The 22,327-nt window shown below is 39.2% G+C and overlaps 2 protein-coding genes across 2 annotated transcripts; one reads left to right on the top strand and one right to left on the bottom strand.

The window, feature by feature from the left end:
• Positions 1–2,021: 2,021 nt before the first annotated feature.
• LOC106065785 (adenosine receptor A1-like) lies at positions 2,022–3,224 on the top strand. Its single transcript, XM_013224685.2, has one exon. It carries the CDS (start codon positions 2,022–2,024, stop codon positions 3,222–3,224), a length of 1,203 nt encoding a protein of 400 aa, XP_013080139.2.
• A 4,011-nt stretch (positions 3,225–7,235) lies between these two features.
• On the bottom strand, positions 7,236–20,437 carry LOC106065788 (uncharacterized). The gene is made up of 5 exons (XM_013224689.2): positions 20,279–20,437; positions 14,872–14,980; positions 13,090–13,319; positions 11,094–11,264; positions 7,236–7,961 (listed from the first exon to the last, which is right to left on the bottom strand). Exons 1-5 carry the CDS (start codon positions 20,352–20,354, stop codon positions 7,702–7,704), a joined length of 846 nt encoding a protein of 281 aa, XP_013080143.2. The 5' UTR covers positions 20,355–20,437; the 3' UTR covers positions 7,236–7,701.
• Positions 20,438–22,327: the final 1,890 nt, after the last annotated feature.

The following is a 22,327-nucleotide window of genomic DNA, read 5'->3' as shown; positions in this document are numbered from 1 at the left end:
AGGACGCGCCCCTCGCCAACCAGCCTGTATGGTTTAATAATTCAGGCTCCTCTCACGTCTCATCTTATAGCCTCTTACATCAGGGCTGGCGTGTTTTGTTGCCTTAAGGTAGACCCCAGCAGCTCTCCACACATTCCCGTTGAAAGTGAGTCACTCATCACCCTCGACCAGAACTGACGGCATTCCAGGCTGGGCAAAGAAAGCGCTTCAGGGACACCCTCAAAGCTTCTCTGAAGGCGTTTAGCATAGACCCTGGCACCTTGGAGACAGAGGCACATGACAGAGCATCATGGCGTCGCGCTGTGAAAACTGGCGCACAGGTTGCTGAGGAAAAAAGAACAACGCTGGCAGAAGAAAAACGCCACAAAAGAAAAGCAAGACAAACGACACTAGCCCCAGCTGGAATAACCTGCCCAGTGTGCGGCCGAACATTCCAGGCTCACATAGGTCTCACCAGCCACATGAGGAGGCATAAAACCCCAGTGCAAAGCCCTCAGCCCCCTGGATGACAAAGTGGTCATCATCGAACCACGATGGACGAACTATATATATATATATATATATAAGAAAACTTTTTTTTTTCATACTATCGCACCGATTATTCAGATCTAGCAATAGAAATATTTTGACATAATTGTTTGGTAACCATAATGCTCAAAAGCCATATTGGTACAACCAGTAATTACTTTTTTTTGTGTGATCTATATACATTTAGTTATAATGTCAATATATTTAAGCAATAATGGACATGCTATATTAGAGGACATGTTTTATTAGAGGGAAAAGAAGAGAAAGGTGGGAAAGAGATAGTGTGAGATAAGTAGAAGAGAGACAGAGAAAACAGAGATGAGAGATGCACAGAGAAGGGAGACAGAATATTAGAAGAGCGGGATAGAAGAATAGACGAAGAAGGAGAGAAAATAATCGCTTATGAAACAACTACAATTCAAACAATTTGTGTTTATTTTTCTGCTCTTACTAATGAGGACTTCCATTACAGCTTCAACAATACTGTAAATTATTTTTTGAGTGACAGCCTTCACCAGTGCCATTAAACCAACCAGACATCATAATTTAATTTGACCTAATTGCATCCTCCACAAATAGGCACTTCTACTCAAGGGACAATTAATCTTTGCTGATGGACATGAAGGTTGCAAGATTTTCCAAGTTACGCTTATTAAAAAAGAAAATCTCCATCCTGTTGATGTCGACTTTCTTCTATAAAATTAATTAACTGGGAAGCTAGGAGATTAAACATAACCTTGTGCCAGAGTGGTATTTAAGAAGAAATCGTACTTCTGTCATCCTTTTGTGACAAATGCCTGTAATAGAGTGTCTTCCTGTTTCGTGCTATAGATTCTGTTAGAACTCATACTGCTAAATTCTGTACAGAACTGAAACTTGTCGAAAGTCTTTGTTTCATGGACAGTTTAAAAAGTCTACTCCAGGAACGAAACAATGCATGCATTCTTGTGCTGAACTTTCGTATCAAGAAATTAAAACATGGAATGTTTCATATATATATCACCGATGAAACGAAAGTCGTTATTGTATTCAAATTAACAAGTTCATATTTTTAAGACTCACATTTAAAAACGGGCCTGAAGAGTAAAGCCCTTTTTCATATTTAAATCTGTCCCCCTTTGTTTGTAGCGTACAACGATAGTAGCTTCTTCGTTCTCATTATTATGTTGGAGGGCTCGTTTAACATCTGGGATGAACTGCGGCGAAGTTATTTTCAGATCAGGCGGCAGCTCTCCATAGAGTCTTTCTTCTATAGTGGTATTATGACATCATTGTCCTGTTCGAGCCTCTTGTTGGAGAATGCAGTTTTAAAGGACATGGTTAGCATTCTCTGGTGACTCTCCACAAGTGAACATTTCACCAGTTCCGATTTTCAGATTCCGGATATAAACAAGTTACTGTAAGTGATTTTTATAAATGATTATTTCGATTTAGTGATACTGTAAGAAGTAACACTCTGAAGAGCAGGTGGATCTTCCTAAGGACTGGTTACTATGGAAAAGGTATCATTGAATTCAACGTTTTCAGAAGCCACCACGAAAAATGCTAACATTTTTCTGAGTGTTAATTTACTGAACATAAGTAATGTGATTTCCTATAGCAACGGGTCTTGTTTAGCCTTATTGGAAAATGTGACACACAAATGGACAGGCCCTAATTCAACCCTGGACAATATTCAGGTACAAAGATCAAGTCCTATCATCAGTGACGCCCTTAGAGACATCATCCTGACAGTAAACTTGGCAGTGCTGTGTCAGTTCGTTAGCCTTGCTGGTGTGGTGGTAAGCATCCTGAACATCTGCGTGTTTGTCAAGCAAGGTCTAGGAGACGCCCTCAACGTCACTCTAGCGGGGCTAGCCTTTGCGGACCTCTGCATGGTCATCTTCGCCAGCTGGATGTGCTTGTGTTGTAATCCGTTGTTCGCTAGCCTGGATCTGCCCTTTAGCCCTATCCAATTCGTCTACTTGACGGCAAGTCTGCCGCGTCTGACATGTTCCCGTGTCTCAAGCTGGATTCTCGCCTTCGCCTCCGTGGAGAGGTGTCTCTGTATAATGAAGCCGTTAGCCTTTAAGTCGATCATCACCCCGAGGAGATCGTTGGCTTTCATTGTGGTCACTTACGTCGTGATGACCGCAAGTGTGCTTCCCTTGTATTACACCACCCGCCTCGTCTGGAGTCATGACCCCGCCCGGAACAAATCCATCGTTAGCCTCGCTTTCACCAGCGATCGTTTCGCTGTGGATAACTACGTGTTCGGCATTGGCGTCTTTCTCTCTGTCGTGTCGTTCCTCGGAGTTTCTATTTGCACATCTCTTTTAGTCTGGAGTCTTAAAAAGAAAAGAAAATGGCGGGAAACAACAGTAGTGGGAATAGCCACCGGGAATCATCTTCCGCTTGTGTCTTACAGAAATAAACGCGTTGGCAAAATGATCTCGATAGTGTCCATTTTATTTCTCGTCTGCTACACGCCCAACACGGCAAGTCAACTGCTTACGGCTCTTGTCCAGGACTTCGCCAAGAACGGGGATCAAATTAACGCTGGTCAAGTGTTTTGGTCGTTCGGGATCCTTCTAGAGTGCATCAACGCCACCGTCAGCATCGTCATTTACTTCAAGATAAGCTCAAGATTCCGAAGTACTCTGCTAGCAATGTTCAAAAGGAAACCAAGGCCAGCCTGCATTGTAAGAGCATTTTAAATAGTGGTTATGACAAACATTGTAACTAGTTTTGTTTTTTTAAAGTTGTAACAGAAATATTGATAAATAATCCTAACGACAGAGAAATCTTTGTTTTTCCCTTTATTCATAATTTTGTGAATATTTTTCTGCCATTTAAAGTGCAATTTCATTCTTGTCTTATGAATGTGATAAGTTTAACACAGCAAATACACCGATGATAAGTGTAGGCTGAGTGTGTAAAATAAGTTGATTTTTTTTAGATGAAACTACACAAATTGGTTCATACACATATATGTAGGTTCCTTAAGGTTGTTACTGCCAGAAGTGGCTCTCAGAATGGAAAAGCTACCCAAGTAACTTTGTGTAACTTTAGATCGCAAACTAAAAATGTGTAAACACATCCAGGAAGTTGCAAGAAAGGTATCAGGGAGACTTTGCATTGTGCGGAAGCTGGCATCCACGAAGTGGGGAGCCCGAGCAGACATGCTCCGATCACTGTATTTAGGAGCAGTCCGATCACAGATAGACTACAGCCTACCTGCGCAAATTTATGGCTCTAGGACAGCTCTTGAACAACTTGATAAAATACATTTCCAAGCACTAAGAGTTGTCTGTGGAACCTTTAGGACAAGCCCAATAAATGCGGCTGAACTGAAATAATGGCTAATGTAGGTCCACAAAGCCTTGGGAGGAAAAAATCAGTAGCCTACTGACTTGTTTTGAGCGGTATAAAAGGCTGGATGAATATTTCCCAGCTAGAAAACTAGTGGATGGCTGAAGATGCAGAAGACGTATGCAAGTGCATTCTGTTATGCATCATGCCACTAGACTATCTGATAAAGCTGTCCTCTCCACCAACCGACAAAACATTCAACGTTTTCACCCCCTTCCCCCTTGGTGTCGCCCAGACATACGCTTGAAACTAGTAGACCCTAATGTCACTAAACTTAGTCGTTCATCTAACGACCTTCAAATTCTAGCACTGGAGGCCATTAATGCCTTTAAGCCCAGTGCTATTTTTGCATATACTGATGGGTCGGCATCGATAGATTCTGGAAGAGCAGGCTATGGAGCTTACATCGACTTTCTTGGCTCTTAAACAGTCAAAATCTTTGGACCATGTGGTAGTGTTTGCAGTTTTGATGCGTAGACCATGGCAGTCTGTGAAGCCTTAAAAGTCATTGACTCTCAACTCGGCGAGGGACATTTGAGGGCAACACAAGTTGTTGTGATCACTGACTCAAAATCTGTACTACAGGCTTTGCAAAGCCCCGGACCATGGCCCCCCAATATCGACACTGTCATCATGGCTTCACACAACATAAAGCAACGCTATGGCACCCCTGTAATAATGCAGTGGGTACCGAGTCTCATAGGTGTAACTGGCAACACTATTGCAGACTCCTTGACCCACCAGGGAGAGCAAATTTCACCAACTGAACAGGCTGTAAGTTTTCATCATGCCCACACTATAATTTAAAAAAAACAGAAATGGAAAAGTGGTTTGAGTGCTGGGACAAGTCCCAAAAAGCCCGTGGAGTCTTTATGAGCGCATGAGGCGCCCTGACCGCACTTCTCCGTGGTGAAAGCTGTTCAGGGCTGAGCAAGCTATTATAGCACAGTGCTATGTCCAAATTTCGATTCACGGTGCCTCCTCTGCGGGGAAGAAGAGGAAACCGTGCCTCTTATTCTGTTTGATTGCCCCGATTCAGAAACCCCATTGGCAGCGAAAAACATGCTGAGGATTACTCCCTTAGAGCATGTGAGAGGAAGCGAGCAACCTTTGTGTCGGCCATGAACCAGTTATCTCTCTATCTAATCCTTGTCCCAATCGCCTTTCGCACTAGGAAAGAAGGGGCACTAACACCAACATTTACAAGCCAGCATTTATCATTGTGTCTTTCCAATCATTGTTCTCTAGACGAGAAGGCGATGGTCGATGCGGAATTCACAATTTGCAACCAAACAATTACGAGTTCCCCAAAATGTTTAGAATTTTAGAGATGCCATTTATGAAGTCCTTGATCCAAATATTTCATCCATAATGTGTATTTTTATCCATTTAAGAAAAGACTCTCATACTTGGAGGAAAAACAAATACATAGCTCGTTTTCATTGGTGGATCTGGTGTACAAAGTAAAGGAGACGTCATTGGTTAACATGACTTGATGCACAACGCGTAGGACGTAATTATCTTTTTTTTTTTTTTTGAAGTAACGTCTGTATTATATAAGATATGATTTACGTTCATTGACATGCTATGTTTTCCAAAGGCTAGGTTATATGATCATTTCTTTTACTAAGAAGAGGTAAACATATTTCGCATAATACTATTTCAATCGGGAGTTGAGGTGGCTGAGTGGTAAAGCGATTGGCTTCCGAACCGGGGCTCCTCAGTTTCGAACCCTGGTGAAGACTTGAATATTTTAAATTTCGGGATCTTTTTGGCGCCTTTAGGTCCACCCAGTTCTAATGGTTAGGGAAAAGTAAAGGCGGTTGCTCATTGCGCTGGCCAAGTGACACCCTCGTTAACCGTGGACCACAGAAACAAATGACCTTTACATCATCTGCCCTATAAATTGCAAAGGTTTGAGAGGGAAACTGTACTTTACTTACTATTTCAATAAATAGTGATAAAATCAGTGGCGTAGCTAGGGTGGGGGAGGAGGGGAAAGAATTTGAAAATCCCCCCCGGACCCCCACTTGAGGGGGGGCCCAAATGAGTGCTTTTTACATTAGAAATTAATAGTTACGCAAAAAGGTCAAGCCCCCCCCCCGGGCCCCCAAACGATGGTAAATTCCTAGCTACGCCCCTGGATAAAAGTATGTTTTATGTAACTTAAAAAATCTTGACATTTTATTTATTTAATCGTAAGAAGATATCACGCATCTTGTTCCCTGGAAACCAAATAAAAACAATCTCTTTCTTCAAACAACATTAATAAGAATTTAGATTTGAAAATGAAAATATAGCAAGCTACTCTAACAAATAAAACGTGCTTTTTTTTTAAATACTTAAAAGCTTTTTTAATGGATTCTCCTTTCAATGCATTAGGCTCTTTAATTGAAAAGGAAAAGTTTTAATGAAATGTTTTAATGAATTATGTAAACATTCTGTGATTGTTACATAAAGCTTATAAGACGTGCTTGGTTTCAGAACCTTATTGGAATCTTGGCTCTTCGTTATAAAGTGTTTGTATGTATATGTCGCTTGACATGCTGGTATTTGTATTTCACTTTATTGAACTCTTGACTTGCTCGGTGTGTATGTTGGTATGTATGTTGGGGCTTAAAAATTAATGTTCTGCTTTCGGTTAAACGCCATCCGTAGAACGTAGGTATCATATTGACTAAAAACACATTTCTTACAATGTGTTGAAATCATTTCATATTCTCGATTGTCAAAGTTCTCTTGAAATCAAATATGACATGTTCTATATTTTTAGAAACGTTATATAGACTCTTAACAGTCTGGTAAAACTGTTGTACGTATTATATCTCTCACACTCAATCTCAGATTTTGCACAATTATTTCTTTTACCTAACTAAACAAGAATCAATAAAAAAAAATAATTAATCAATCAGTTAATTAACTTTTGGTAATTAATTATTTTGTTTGGTATCTCGAAGAAGGGAAAGAAATTGTACTTGACTGATGTGGTGGTATAAGTTGAATTTGGTTCCCTTTAAACTATGTGAAAAGAGTGCTTCCGCAAGGTTGCCATTGCCAAAAGTGGTAATGGATGTAAGCGCTCCAATAGCTTGCTTCCTAATCGCATCCTTTGGATACATCAGCAGCGTGGAGAGGGGAAAACTGATGTGTGGGAGACATCGTTCCGACCACAGCTGATGCCCGGGCATTCTTCTCATTTCCATATATATATGGTCGTTCCCTTATTTTTTTATAAATGTATTTAAAAGCGACCTCCTTTCTCCCCCACCCCTTCCCAACTGGACCAGACAAGTGATAGGATCATAGCCTATTGAGAAAGCTAAAAGCATGAAATTGTTCTAAACAAAAATAATTGATAAAATATTTTTCATCAGATTTATTTATTGATGTTAGTCCAGATCTATTACAAATTTAATTACATGACTGATCAAAACTAATTGATACAATGTCACGTTAATGTTGTGAATGTTTAGTGAGAAAGTAATTAACAGGAAGGGAGGCAATAAAAAAAGATAGTCTTCTATGTCTACTTGTATGAACACAAAGTCTCTGTTATTATTAGTGTTATTATTAATTAATGTAGACATTAGTATAAGCTTTGTTTAAAACAAAAGTTTTTTTTTGTTGTTGTTTATCTTTAAAACCATATTTAGAATGTGTTTTTGTATTACACCACAGCCTGTATTTCAAATCTATCTTTATATGATTAGGCTAAGCGTTAATCTTCATGAACATGTAACATACAATACATTAAGTCATGTTTAATTCAGACTTATTTGATTATCAATGAAAATATGGAGGCACTAGTGCTATACAAATATTTTAACACCGGTTTTTACGGATTTTGTCCGTCAAAAAGATATGCATGGTGGACATGTGGTCAAGGTCGTACAGGCATCTTGGGACAGTGTCTATGAAAAGACTGAGAAGGCTTTTTGGTGGGTGCTCAAAGCGCCTCGATGTGAGTTCCGCAGCCAGCGCCCAGCCAAATGCGTTCAGCATTCCATCGTTATACATGAGAAACATGGGGAAGTAATCCGTGCATGATGTGTCTATTCTGAAGTCATACCAGTAATGTTTCCCTGTTGATGTAAAAGAGAAATGGCAAATACATTGCCCTTAATACTAACTGATACCATAAAGAGCATAAAATATGTAAATATAGTCAGAAAACTAAAAAAAAAGGTTTTAGCTAATCTTTTTTTTTTCCACTATCCTTTTTTTTTTTATATAAGCCAACATTAAAACAAAAAAATCTATAATAACTTTTAGATTGACAAATGATTCCAAATTATAAACCAAATATGCAATAATAAGAAAAAAAAAACATCAGAAGTTTCTCGTGAAGCCTACCATTTCGAATATACCATATACCAAAAAATATCTTGGATTACAAAACAATGCATCAAGCACTAACGTGTATAAAAAGGTAGATTTAAAAATATCAGAAGTATATATTAAGATTATGGTTTCTATCGTGTTTACAGTATGCAACCACTAATAATTTACAATTCTCAATGGATAAAGATCTCTATATCTAGCGAGATGAACACTGCATAGACCTAAAACAGGAGCAAATTATTGATGTAGGAGTCCAGATATAGTCAGACCCCAAACCCTAGGAAGAAACATACAAAAAATCCATAGATACTCCATTATCCCCCTTACGCTTCATGTTACCACCCCATGACCTCAGTTTCCATTCACCCAGTGTCGTATCAATAACACTTTCTCTAAGGTAAAAAATTACATCATTAATATTAAGGCGTCCGTGTTAGAAACTTCACTTCAAATAAATGTCCGTACAGTCGGAAAATCATTGTATAAACGGTTTGGAAGTCGTTCCATTCACGACAGAATGAGGAGCGTCCGCATCCTCTCGAGCGCATATCGACCCTATACGATATACAACATGCCTAAGACACCAAACCTTGTATCCTTGCACACAAAACAAAAACACAGAAAAGAGGCTTGGAAGCCCAAAAATCAGCCTCTGACATTCTATCATTATGATCAACCTCTGACACACTATCATTGTCATCCGCCTCTAAAATTCTATCCTCCGCCTCTGACATTTTATCATTTTGAACCATCTCTGACATTGCATCATTGTGATAAGCCTATGGCATTCTACCATCACGATCTACCTCTGAATTCCATCATTGTGATTTGCCTCTGACATTCTATCATTTTGATCCGCCTCTGACATTATACCATTGTGATCCGCCTCTGACATTCTATCATTTTGATCCGCCTCTGACATTTTATCATTTTGATACGCCTCTGACATACTATCACTGTGATACGCCGCTGACATTGTATCATCCGCCTCTGACATTCTATAAATGTGAGACAGCATGTTAGGGGTTAAATTACCCTCGTCATGTTTATAGCAGTGTCTAGATAATTATCGTTATACATTGTACAGCCGAGCACGACTATTGTTATGTTATAAATAAGTAATAATTTGCTATGTATATATTTGCAACCAGAAGAGACTTTATTCTCGAAAGTATTTGAAAAATAAAACGAAATATAAAAAAACTCATAATCATTCAAGAAACTAAAAAAGGGGAAAAAACTCAGTACTTACAACTATATCTCTATATATTCTATTCGTACAACTATATCTCTATATAGTGTAGAAGATAGATATCAAAAGACCTAATTACCAATAATTAATTGACTAACTGGTTAACTTTTCATTGACTCTTTTTTTTTTATGTAAAAATAAAAGTTGTATATTAAGTATCTCTTTGATCAGAGAATGGTAGGAAAAAGGATTGTGCAGTATCTGTAAAAACTAGAGGATCAGTTTCCTTTGTTGGTATCAATTAATTAGTAATTAGTTTTTAAAAAAGTGGTTTAATTATTTAGTATTGATAAGTCTATGCCAATAAATAATTGTGCAAAGTTTCAACTTGATCGGAGAATAAGTGTGGGAGCTATAACGTGTAGAAACTTTTAGCCAGCCAGACAGACAGATTAACAATCAGACAGACAAAGTGAGTTGATTTAAGTAAAAAACAAACAACTAGTACTGGAATATTAGTTTGGAGATGTACTGCACACAAGCATGTGTTGGAATAGTAGATCAACAACTGTGAGGAACCGAGTTAACAGAACGCAAACTACCAACAGTCAACAAGTCTATCTAACGATATATCTTCAGAATTCATCAACAAGCTAATGAACTATACTCTAATCAGTACATTTTTTTTTGTAAGTAGGTCACCAATGATAAATATATTTTTCTACTAACACCTGAAGCAGGGTCGGCCTTTGATATTTGGAGGCTCCAGGCGAAGCAAATTCGGTGGCCCACAATGAAATAAAAAAAAAAAACAGCAAACAAAAAAAATCACATCATTTATTAATTATACGTTTGCACGTCTACATCTAAATACACAAATACTTAAAATTCATATTTCTTAATTCCCGTAGTAGAGCAAGAGTTAAACCTAGAGTCATAGTGCTCTACTATGTTTCAGATTCGATCCAAGTTTGCAATCTGTTCTCTAAACTTTTTTTTTATTCCTGTGCAATGCCCATCATCAATTGGAGGCCCCTAGGCAGCTACCTAGTTTGTGTATGACTAAGGCCGGAATAGCTGGTAGCGTAAGAGATAGAGACAAGTACACACCGATACTTCAATACAATATACACTATTATTTTCCTTAAAGTTGAGTCAAGAACACCCCGGGCATGCTACCCTGCCTCATAGTGGCGCCCGGGTGGAAATGATCGTAGGAGGAAACGATTAGGCTAAAGGGTAGAAAAACAAGACTCCCGTGGGGGTGCCTAAGGGGGTGCGAGAGCATCCCCATTGCACTGCGCGGAGTTGTAAAAAAGCTCCCACAACCTTGTCACAATCCAGGCGCTGTTCCTCAAGGGGCCATTACATAATAAATGGTGTGTCCCGCACGGTTAGCCTGGTATAGAAAAGAAAAATGGCGGGGGTCTTAGTAGATCTATACGCAGCCTCTTGACGTGAGTCTGACCCACCCACCAGACTAAACAGTGTACACTGTTTTCATACAGGCCGGTGAGAGGGTGCTCTTGTTCACTTTTGCTGGCCTAGGGTTCCAAGAGCCGAAGGCTCAACTCTACCTGACAGTTTCAAGAAGAAGAAGAAAAAGTCAAGAACAGAGTCTGAAGGCACAAAAGAGTTGGGAAAATGAAAGTGAACATTGTCAATACACTAATGGACTTACCCATGGTTATAAAACATTTCCCATCGCCCCACTTTGTTCCAGAGAGAGCACTCTCGTCTCTCGGCATCAGTATAAGGTCAGCTGGGTCGCTTCCCTTTTGAAAGTATAAGTTAGACCCAGTGCCTTGAAGTTCAAACTCCGAGGCTGATCTTCCTTTAGCGCAGATCAAAGCTTAAAAAAAACAACAACAACTAACTAAAGAGAAAATGAGTAACAACGTTTGAATTACAAGATCTTTTTTCCTCAGGAAAACGTGAATTTATATTATTATTATTATTATTATTATTATAGCTTTTATATAGCGCTACTTTCATGCTTACAGCATGCTTAGTGCGCTTTTGGTCCAATCTCATTTGTGGACCAGTGGGGGGAGGGGGTATCTAGGAGTTGGTTTTCCGTGCTGCCTTTAGGCGTTCAGTAAGTACAACTCTGCCCGAGTCGGGTGTCGAACCTCGAGCCTCCTTCTAGGTAGCCAAGCCAAGTTCAAGCACACCTGACCACGCTTCCCACTTTAGAGATATGAAATTGAGAGTTGGCAGAAAAAAAGAAAGAAATGTATCTCTAAAGGACGATTCAGAATGAAAGAGAAACACAGAAAAAGAGAGGATTTACAGTAATGAAGACAATGTTAATTGGAAATACTGCTGTGACAGGGTTTGGATAATAGATTCGCAAGTAGAAAAATAATGAAATTGTTGGTTTGTTTGACATGTTTCGGATGTTCCTTGAGGGTTGAAGATAATATACTTTTTAGTCCAAACCTCCCTCAGAACATTGGGGAGTGGGGCATGGCATCGGGGAGGGTATGAACCCAGGACCATCGTGACGACTGAACTACAGTAATATTTTATATAGTGATTGTTGTTGTTTTTTTTTTGGTCTATTTTAAGCGCCCCCCCCCCCCCCGCTTGTGGGAGGGGCATTAAACATACACTACGGTCTCCGCCATAATTTAAGGAACATTTATGCTAAGTCTTATCAAGATGGGTCAAACGGTTTCGATTTTTATTCTCACATACCGGTACTCACATACTACGCCTTACTTTCTGCTTTATATTATAGATAGGCCTATGTACACCTAGACAGCGAAATACACTGTAAATGTCTGCATAAATAACAATTTTTCAATGAAATAAAATTAAAGTTGATTAATTTTTATTTTGTTTGACACTAAATAAATCTAGATTTAGAATCTAGCGAATGTTTACGCCATTGTAGTCGACGATTAAAAAATACTCCGTGTTAGAACTGTAGATCTAAAAATACAACTGTAATGTTGACTTAAATCTAATTGCATTCTGGGGGGGGGGGGGTCACAACCCTGTGACCTAATTGGAGTAGACTTGTACGCCTGCAGTGCACACTGTTTATACTGTAAATTATTTTTAAAAATTTTAAACTATTAAAATGAAAGTAAATGAAAAACTGTAGTTTTGAACTTTGTAGAAGTAGAATGAAAGAAATATTCAAGTTACTTCTGTTGAACACTAAAGACTAATTTTAGAGTAAACCGGTAGGTGTAAATGGCTACATATAAAAGTACAGTGGGTGTCACCCGGTGCTCACTCAGCCTTCTAGAAACGCCAATGAGATAGATAGATAAATAGATACATAGACTGATAGACAGACAGACAGAAAGATAGATAGATAGAAAGATAGATAGACAGATAGATAGATAGATAGATAGATAGATAGATAGATAGATAGATAGATAGATAGATAGATAGACAGACAGACAGACAGAAAGACAGATAGATAGATAGATAGATAGATAGATAGATAGATAGATAGATAGATAGATAGATAGATAGATAGATAGATAGAATGATAGATAGATGGATAGATAGGCAGACAGAAAGACAGACATATATATAGATAGAAAGATATATAGATAAACAGACAGAAAGACTGACATATAGATAGAAAGATAGATAGATAGATAGATAGATAGATAGATAGATAGATAGATAGACTAGGCACAGACTAGGTGACTTACAAGGCTCTACGAAGTAGGCCGTGAGAAACAATTGATCCCTATCTTCGCTAAACAAGGGCCGCATGTTGCTGGATGGAAAACCGTTGCCAAGATGATTCGACACGCCTGTCTGTATTCCTGCAATGTAGCCATTGGCGTCGAAGAGTAGAACCACTGCATAGTCGCCAGACTTCACGTAACGAGAACCTCTGAACGCACTACTTTCGTTGCATCCACTGATTTTTACAAAACTTGTGGATTAAAACAAAACAAAACAAAAAAGATGAATGTAATGATTATGAAACAAAAGACTACGTTAACATACATACCCACAGACCTATATATTTTATATCTAGACTGGAAAACGGAAACAGATTCTTATCCACGATTGATCAACCCACAGACCTATATATATATATATATATATATATATATATATATATATAATAATAATAAGGCTAGTCTTCGAGTCCAAAGATTATTGAGGATTGCAGTATTTCCCGTGGCTGTGCAATCCCAACTGTGACCTACATATTTTGCCACATCCAGGGCAAGCATAACCATTGTCCGCAGGCGGTCATTTTAGATAATTGATAATTAATTAAATTTCGAAAAAGGGAAATAAATCTTATAGTAATGAGAGAATGCGGCTGTAAATGTGAAGTATTTTAAAAATATTTTGCTTGATTTAAGTTTAGCCTTTTATATGAAGTGTTGTCGTGGTGGGTCGATAATAAGAGCTTGGCTTACGAAACAAGGGGTCACGAATTGAAATTTAGGTGAAAAATGGGATTTTAAGCTCTGAATGTTTTAAAAACCCTTTCCAGACTTAGCGATTTAGCTGTGTGGTCATCTGTTTCAGTGGCCTACAGTTAACGAGATTGTCGCGAGGCCAGCTCAACGACCTCAACGACCTTTACTTTCCCCCAACTAATGTCAGGTACCCAATTCCCAAAATTAAAAATCCCAGTCTTTATCGAGATTCGAACCCAAGAGCTGCGGTTCGGAAACCAAGCGCTTTACCACTCGACCACAGCGCCCGAGGTTCAGAAATACCTAATAATAAGTTATGCAAGAGACTAGCATTAACCTTGAAGCAGCACCCCTCTTCTACTGATTCTGTTTCCATGTCTTATCATAAAAGCAATGAACTAGCAAAAAACAATTAAGAACAGTTCAAAGTCTTTGTAGCCTGTGTGTAGGTCGTAATTAGGTAGGACTATTTTATATAGCCTTAACCCTTAAAGTGCTGAGCTTTTTTACAATAAGGGTATATATAAAATGGAATTACAATTCTGATGTTTAGGGGCTAAACTACCACACGCGTTTTAAGGGTTAATAGCGATTATAAGCAAAGAAATAGTGTAAGTGTTTTCTTTATTGTTTGTTTCGTCTTCTCTCTAAAATGAGGATAAGATTTTGAGATTTGAATTTTCATTTTATCATCTATAAAGAAAGGTCAATGGTATAAAGATATACATTCCCGTAGGAAACTAATAGCACATTAAGAAGTTCTGCGTTCTGGTAGATGGCGGTCAAGGTCGTAGAATATTATATATGAAAGCTTAGTGCCTGAAATCTTTCCGATAAGAAATGTGCAGCTATGAATTTGATATACGATGTAGGTGTGTGAATATGATAGTATGTAAACATGTGTAACTCGTACCCAATGCATATGTTTTAATTGTTGAGGTAATGCAAATTAGCATAAAATTGTCATTTTTGTCTTTCGTACTATATGTTTGTTATAAAACTAATAATTTCATGCTTTTATGTACACATCCGGCAAAATGAATTACCTACCCTTCTTTTATAGCCTTTTCTTCGGTCCTTGGCATTTCCACAAAATTATCCGAACTGAAAGGGTTAGCTCCCCATGTAGTTTTCAGTGCGTTCCATGTCTTTTCAGGCTCTAGACATTGACATTAAGTGTTAATTTGTATTAGAGAGTTACATTCTTCCTACAATCCTACAGCATTACGTAAAACAACACAAATTGTAACCTTTAATGATATTTAAAAAAATGGCTAAACTTTAAAATAGATTTAAAATTTTTGGTTAGGCCTGGCAGTGATAGATATTGTTACGTATTTCTGAATCTTCTGGCTAGATGTATTAGTTGGCACACAAATAAAAACACTGCAAAGAACTTGACTACTAAACTTTCAGTTTCATATAACTTTAATGACTATTAACTCTAACATTACTGTAACATGTAGCGTAGAAGACTGTACAATATCTGTCAGTTTACAGTTAGCTATACTTCGTTGCACTGCATCTCTTCACTTCGTTGCAATTCCTCTCTTCTCAACTTGCATCGAGCCGTATTCCACAGAACAGACCAACGACACACTTCCCAGTGTCGCTCCAGGTCTCCCAAAGCTGAACCAAGTCGTACTCAAGTCTACCGAATCAGAGCCGCACACGTCTTACATCGACTGTATCGACTGTAACGGCTCAAGTACACTGTAGTTCGCTGTATAGACTTTAACGACAGTAGTCCACTCCAGTTAACTCTACCCTAGTTAACTTGCATCGAGTCGTACACATTTCTCTTCCACAGAGCCGCACACGTCTTACATAGTCTGTCTCGACTGTAACGGCTCACTCACGACTCCATACGACTGACTTTCACATTAACTTTCTGGCTTATATAGAGTCCCTAATCGCTTCTCCAAAGTTGCACAAACACTCCTAGTATCCTCTGGAATAACATGTCAGGAAACGTCACATCCTGTCTTTATTTATACACGTAGATTCCAGAAAACACTCGCTGCAGTGTCATCAAGTCGGGGTCACACGTAGTGATCTTTATCTGTCACTGTTCATTAGTAACTGTCCCCCTACTTAGATCTGTTCGTCCCCTGGAACAACACGTGTGGACACGTCACATCCTGTCTTTGTTTGTACATTTAGATTCCAGGGAACACTAGCTGCTGTGTCATCTCGCCGGGGTCATACGTTGACCTCTACCTATCACTGTTCATTTGTAACACTGCCCCCTTCTTAGATCTGTTCGTCCCGAACAGATTCTACTTCACCACGATACTGATGAAATCGATCGACGATCAAGTAGGAAGCTTTGGTGGTTGCCCCCTTCTCAGAGATGTTCTTTCAATCTGGCAGTTGTCCATCTTCTTTCCATAGAAGAATGGGAGCCAAATCCTCATTTTTCAGCAGTTCCTCACAAATGTTTTCATCAATCTTGGTATGGAAACATCGACCTTCAGATGACGACATTGGGCACTCTTGTCGAGAAAATTCATCAGCATTCTAACGAGTTCGTGCTTCACTGGCTGAGTTTTACATTTTCAAGCATCTTTTTCCAGAGCTTCTTCAGAGATGACCAGGTTCATTACTGTACAGCAATATTCACATGTTCTTCTTACAACAGCAACTGACTTTGGGTTTGTACGATGTTGGGTTGATCTTCTTGTACAGTTCTGTCACAGATGGTTACTCACTACAGTTCTGACATCTTAAACTACTTCTTTTCTGTCCTTCTTGCTTCTGACTTAATTAGCGTTCTTCTAAAACCTCTGTTATACTCCATCAACCTATTCTCATGAGGAATGTTCTTAGATTATTCATTAGTGGCTTCACACTTTCAACTGATTCGTAAGGCTTTCTTCTTTGGTCTGATGGTTCCGGACAGAATCTTTCTAAAAACATGGGCTGTGGAGTTTCATCAGTGCAGGTGGGGGTCTATCAGTGGGAGAAGTGGTGGGCTTGTTTTCTAACAACATGGGTTATGGAGTTTCATAAATGCAGGTGGGGGTCTATCAGTGGGAGAAGGGGCGGGTTTGTATCTTGATCTTGTTGGAGCCATCCACGTTGCACTCTGCATATGTCGCTTTCTCCGCCTCCTCAATTTGATATTTCTTTGGTTGCGTTGATGTCGTTGTCGTTGTCTTGCTTTCCTGTCGATCAATGCTGATGGCAGCGACTTAGCACATAGGAAGGCATTGTATTTCATAGCTGTAGTCATCAAGTCTGTTGATCTAACAAGTTGCTTCAGCATTATTCTTCGATGGGTGCTTTGCGAATGAGCTGTAAGTCCACTTGAAGGCAAGTTGTCAAACACGTCATCACCTTCATCCGAGTCTGGAGGACTCGACTGTGGGGCAGGTTGATAACATTCAACGTGCAAAGGTCCATCAACTTCAACATCAGTTTCTACTGTGCTTCCTTGACTTTCACCAGGGCTTCTCGCGCTGATCTTGACAGCTGGACAAGCTTCTGTTAAGTCCAGACCTTGCTGGTGTATTTCTTGGCATTCACAGTCTTCTTCTAAAGCTACGTACGTACAGTTCTTGTCAAACGCATGGGTGCAATAATCAAGTTTCGAGTTCCTCTCGTAGACATTGGCAGATAGAAGACAGAAGTCTTTAAGGCCCACAGCAACAGGCTTGGACGCAGACCCAACGTTGTCTTGATCTGTTTGGCTGGTTGAGGTACTCATATCAGGTATATCTGTAGTTAAAGCTTCGGTCAAACTATAGGTCTCTTCTATTGTTTCTTCAGCGGTCTCATTCTGCTTTTCGTTGAAATAGTAACAGCTACCGTCTCTTTTCGTTTCTTGTGGGCCACATTCTATTGGTTTGCTATCACAGTCACAGACAGCACAACCATCACCAGCATCCTTATCGTGATTGTCTGTATCGCCACATTCTTGGTTGGATAATTGTTCGATGTTCATCAATGGTGTAGCTTTTTCATCTGTCGACTCAATCTGATACTGTTGGGTGTTCAGCAGCTCGTTAATCATGATTCTAGTTTGATCTTTTATCAAATCTGTTTGTTCTTCTGTCTTGTTGGGTGTGGTAGCTATTTGTTCATTCTCATTCATGACTTTGATCAACTGGTTAAATGAAGAAAATCTAGTGTTGATTTCTGATTCTATCTCCTTAATGCTCTCTTTCACCGAGTTCATTTTGTATTGCAAAGTTCCCAGGAGCTCCATCGTATTAGGTTTGATTTCAAATTGGCAAGTGTCTGGATTCTCATCTTCCTCCAACAGGGCCTGTCTGAGACGTGCTGTTAGCGTTTCCTTATTTCCGTTAAGCTGTAGACCTCTTTCTCGAAGCTCTTGTCTAAGTTCTTTCATGTCAAGTTCATTAAGAAGTTTGATGGAACACATTCTAGCCAGAAAGATCCCACTTCTGACACCAATTGTTACGTATTTCTGAATCTTCTGGCTAGATGTATTAGTTGGCACACAAATAAAAACACTGCAAAGAACTTGACTACTAAACTTTCAGTTTCATATAACTTTAATGACTATTAACTCTAACATTACTGTAACATGTAGCGTAGAAGACTGTACAATATCTGTCAGTTTACAGTTAGCTATACTTCGTTGCACTGCATCTCTTCACTTCGTTGCAATTCCTCTCTTCTCAACTTGCATCGAGCCGTATTCCACAGAACAGACCAACGACACACTTCCCAGTGTCGCTCCAGGTCTCCCAAAGCTGAACCAAGTCGTACTCAAGTCTACCGAATCAGAGCCGCACACGTCTTACATCGACTGTATCGACTGTAACGGCTCAAGTACACTGTAGTTCGCTGTATAGACTTTAACGACAGTAGTCCACTCCAGTTAACTCTACCCTAGTTAACTTGCATCGAGTCGTACACATTTCTCTTCCACAGAGCCGCACACGTCTTACATAGTCTGTCTCGACTGTAACGGCTCACTCACGACTCCATACGACTGACTTTCACATTAACTTTCTGGCTTATATAGAGTCCCTAATCGCTTCTCCAAAGTTGCACAAACACTCCTAGTATCCTCTGGAATAACATGTCAGGAAACGTCACATCCTGTCTTTATTTATACACGTAGATTCCAGAAAACACTCGCTGCAGTGTCATCAAGTCGGGGTCACACGTAGTGATCTTTATCTGTCACTGTTCATTAGTAACTGTCCCCCTACTTAGATCTGTTCGTCCCCTGGAACAACACGTGTGGACACGTCACATCCTGTCTTTGTTTGTACATTTAGATTCCAGGGAACACTAGCTGCTGTGTCATCTCGCCGGGGTCATACGTTGACCTCTACCTATCACTGTTCATTTGTAACAATATTTAAAGAGAAAAGACGTGTAGGCTTACACACAACGAAACAAGAAATATTTCTTACAGAAGTTGCTATTAAAGCCAGTGGATTCTGAATTTTGACAACATATATGTTCAGCTTTAAATATTGAAGGTGATTAAGTGGTAAAGCGCTTAACTTCCGAATTGGAATTCTGGGTTCGAATCCTGGTGAAGACTGGGATTTTAAATTTCGGGATCTTTTGGCGCCTCTGAGTCCATTCAGTTTTAATGGGTACCTGACCACACATTCTAATTCTTGCTTTATTTCACGAGAACACATATAATGACGTAATTTATTTAGTGACCCATCTATACTATGTTACGTTGTATATTCGTTTTAGTAAAGATTCTCAATTTAGCATGATTTGAATTATACCTTTAAAAGTTATGGTACATTATGGTACATCTATATGAATTTAATTCTTTCAGTTTTCTTTTTTTTTTTTTCTAGTTTACTAGTTTATCACCATTAAAACTCCCATTTATGAGTGCCTGAAAGCTGTTAGCACTTCCTCCATACGGTTTTGTTTGATCCTGTCTGAATGCTGCTAACACTTTCCACACACATTTTATTTGATTCTGCCTGAATGCTGCTAGCACTTTCAACACACATTTTATTTGTTTCTGCCTGAATGCTGCTAGCACTTTCCACACACATTTTATTTGATTCTGCCTGAATGCTGCTAGCACTTTCCACACACATTTTGTTTGATTCTGCCTGAATGCTGCTAGCACTTTCCACAAACATTTTGTTTGTTTCTGGCTGAATGCTACTAGCACTTTCCATACACATTTTGTTTGTTTCTGCCTGAATGCTGCTAGCACTTTCCACACACATTTTATTTGATTCTGAGCTTTTTTGAGCTTTATGGTCTTAAAAGTGCAATTTTTTAAAGTATTTTTTTAGTATTATCTTCGAATTTAAAGAAAACATTTGAATCTTGTAGAATTTTAAAATAAACCTTTCATTTCAAAGTTTTGGACTTATTCAAATGTTTCCGTCAGCAGTTCATTTAAATGAAATATTTGCATGAAAATTTTTTTTAGACTCGGAATGTTTTAGCCCAGAGTGCAATATTTATGCTTAAAAACATGTCTACAACTTACCTGAGCTAAAAAAGAAACCATGAACACATGTGCTATACAACAGTACAATGGTCAACAGAAATGCTGGAGCAATCATTATTACGGGTGGATACACTGTTACAGAAAACAAGGGATGGCTGCTATATATATATATATATATATATCATTATACTGCGAAGAGTGTCTATCTATTTATAGATTTAATAAGGCCTGAATAAGGTCACGTTGAACTGGGAGGTGGGGGGAGATTACTGTAGCGTAGTGCGAAGGAAATTAAGAGAAACACAAAGGGGGAGAACAAGGAGGGGGGTGTTGAAAGAGGGGAGGGCAGAGGTGAATGACAACCACGAGATCATTGGTTAGTCATCACTATTTATTCTACGCCCCAAACACTGGTCCGTTCCCTCTCTGTGCCCCCGTGTTTTTGTCCATTAAGTCATGCTGACAGGTTCAGGCTGCTGTCAGTGACACTAATTAATAATTTGTTGACGTCATTACTTTACCTTTGACTTCTACATTTCATTTGAGTTGGTCTTAGTCACTCTACAACTTACGAATTACATTTTAGTTTTCACTGAGTCATTACATTTGTAAGTCCTATTTAACTCTTTATCTCCGTAATTATTTTTTCCATTTTTTTCTGACAGAATTGTTCATTTCCCACATTTGTACTTTCTGCCCTGTTAGGGTTAAACTTCAATATCATTTTTGTTCGTAATCAGAAAACGTGACTTTTGGTATAGAATTATAGGAGAATGCATGCTCTTTTTATAAAACACAAATTAATGTTTACAAAAACAGATATTTATTTAATTTGATGAGGTCAAATCAACGATGGTGTCGTTAATCAAGAAAGAGTTAAAACATTCTAATTGAAATAGCACGAAAGTATTATAATACACAGGCATCTCATAGTAGAGCGTGTAGAGTGTAAAAGAATATAGCACCTATCTAAAAAATATTCACCGACCTGTAATAATAAGATACTATCTTAGTATTCGTACTAATACTCTAGACTAGGCCAACATAGTATAACTAGCAAACGATGTATTTAAAAAAAAAAGCTTATATCAACTCAATCAGTCTGTCTGTCTGTCTGGTGGAAAGTGTGTACACGTTATCTCTCCCACACCCATTCTCGGATCAAGCTGAAACTTGGCACAATTATTCATTGACATAATTAATGACTGGTTATTAATTGTGTTTGATACCAAAATGCTAGATCAGGCTGATGTTATGGAAGTCTGAACTGTCTGGGGCTAAGTTCTGTCCTGTGTGATACTAGTGAACTGTTTGGAAGCCCTGGAGTGACACTGGGAAGTGTTGATGGTGGTCTGGAAGACCTGTAGCAACACAGGGAAGTGTGTCGGTGGTCTGAAAGACCTGTAGCGACCTTGGGAAGTGTGTCGGTGGCCTGAAAGACCTGTAGTGACCTTGGGAAGTGTGTCGGTGGTCTGGAAGACCTGTAGCGATACTTGGAAGTTTGTCGGTGGTCTGGAAGACCTGTAGCGACACAGGGAAGTATGTCGGTGGTCTGAAAGACCTGTAGCGACCTTGGGAAGTGTGTCGGTGGTCTGAAAGACCTGTAATGACCTTGGGAAGTGTCTCGTTGGTCTGGAAGACCTGTACTTGGATGTTTGTCGGTGGTCTGGAAGAGCTGTAGCGACACAGGGAAGTATGTCGGTGGTCTGAAAGACCTGTAGCGACACAGGGAAGTATGTCGGTGGTCTGAAAGACCTGTAGCGACCTTGGGAAGTGTGTCGGTGGTCTGAAAGACCTGTAATGACCTTGGGAAGTGTCTCGTTGGTCTGGAAGACCTGTACTTGGATGTTTGTCGGTGGTCTGGAAGAGCTGTAGCGACACAGGGAAGTATGTCGGTGGTCTGAAAGACCTGTAGCGATACTTGGAAGTGTGTCGGTGGTCTGGAAGCCCTGGAGCGACACTGGGAAGTGCGTCGGTGGTCTGTTCTAGTATTAAGTAGAACTTAAGACATTACTCCCTGTGACGTGATAGCTGAAGTCCATGTCTAACAATTTGTTGATAGCTGTAAATAAATACATCGTTTGTTAT

Source organism: Biomphalaria glabrata, chromosome 16, assembly GCF_947242115.1.
Source record: "Biomphalaria glabrata chromosome 16, xgBioGlab47.1, whole genome shotgun sequence".
NCBI lineage: Eukaryota > Metazoa > Mollusca > Gastropoda > Planorbidae > Biomphalaria > Biomphalaria glabrata.
Note: the sequence above shows the minus strand (reverse complement) of the source record. Positions and strands in the feature narration are given on the sequence as shown.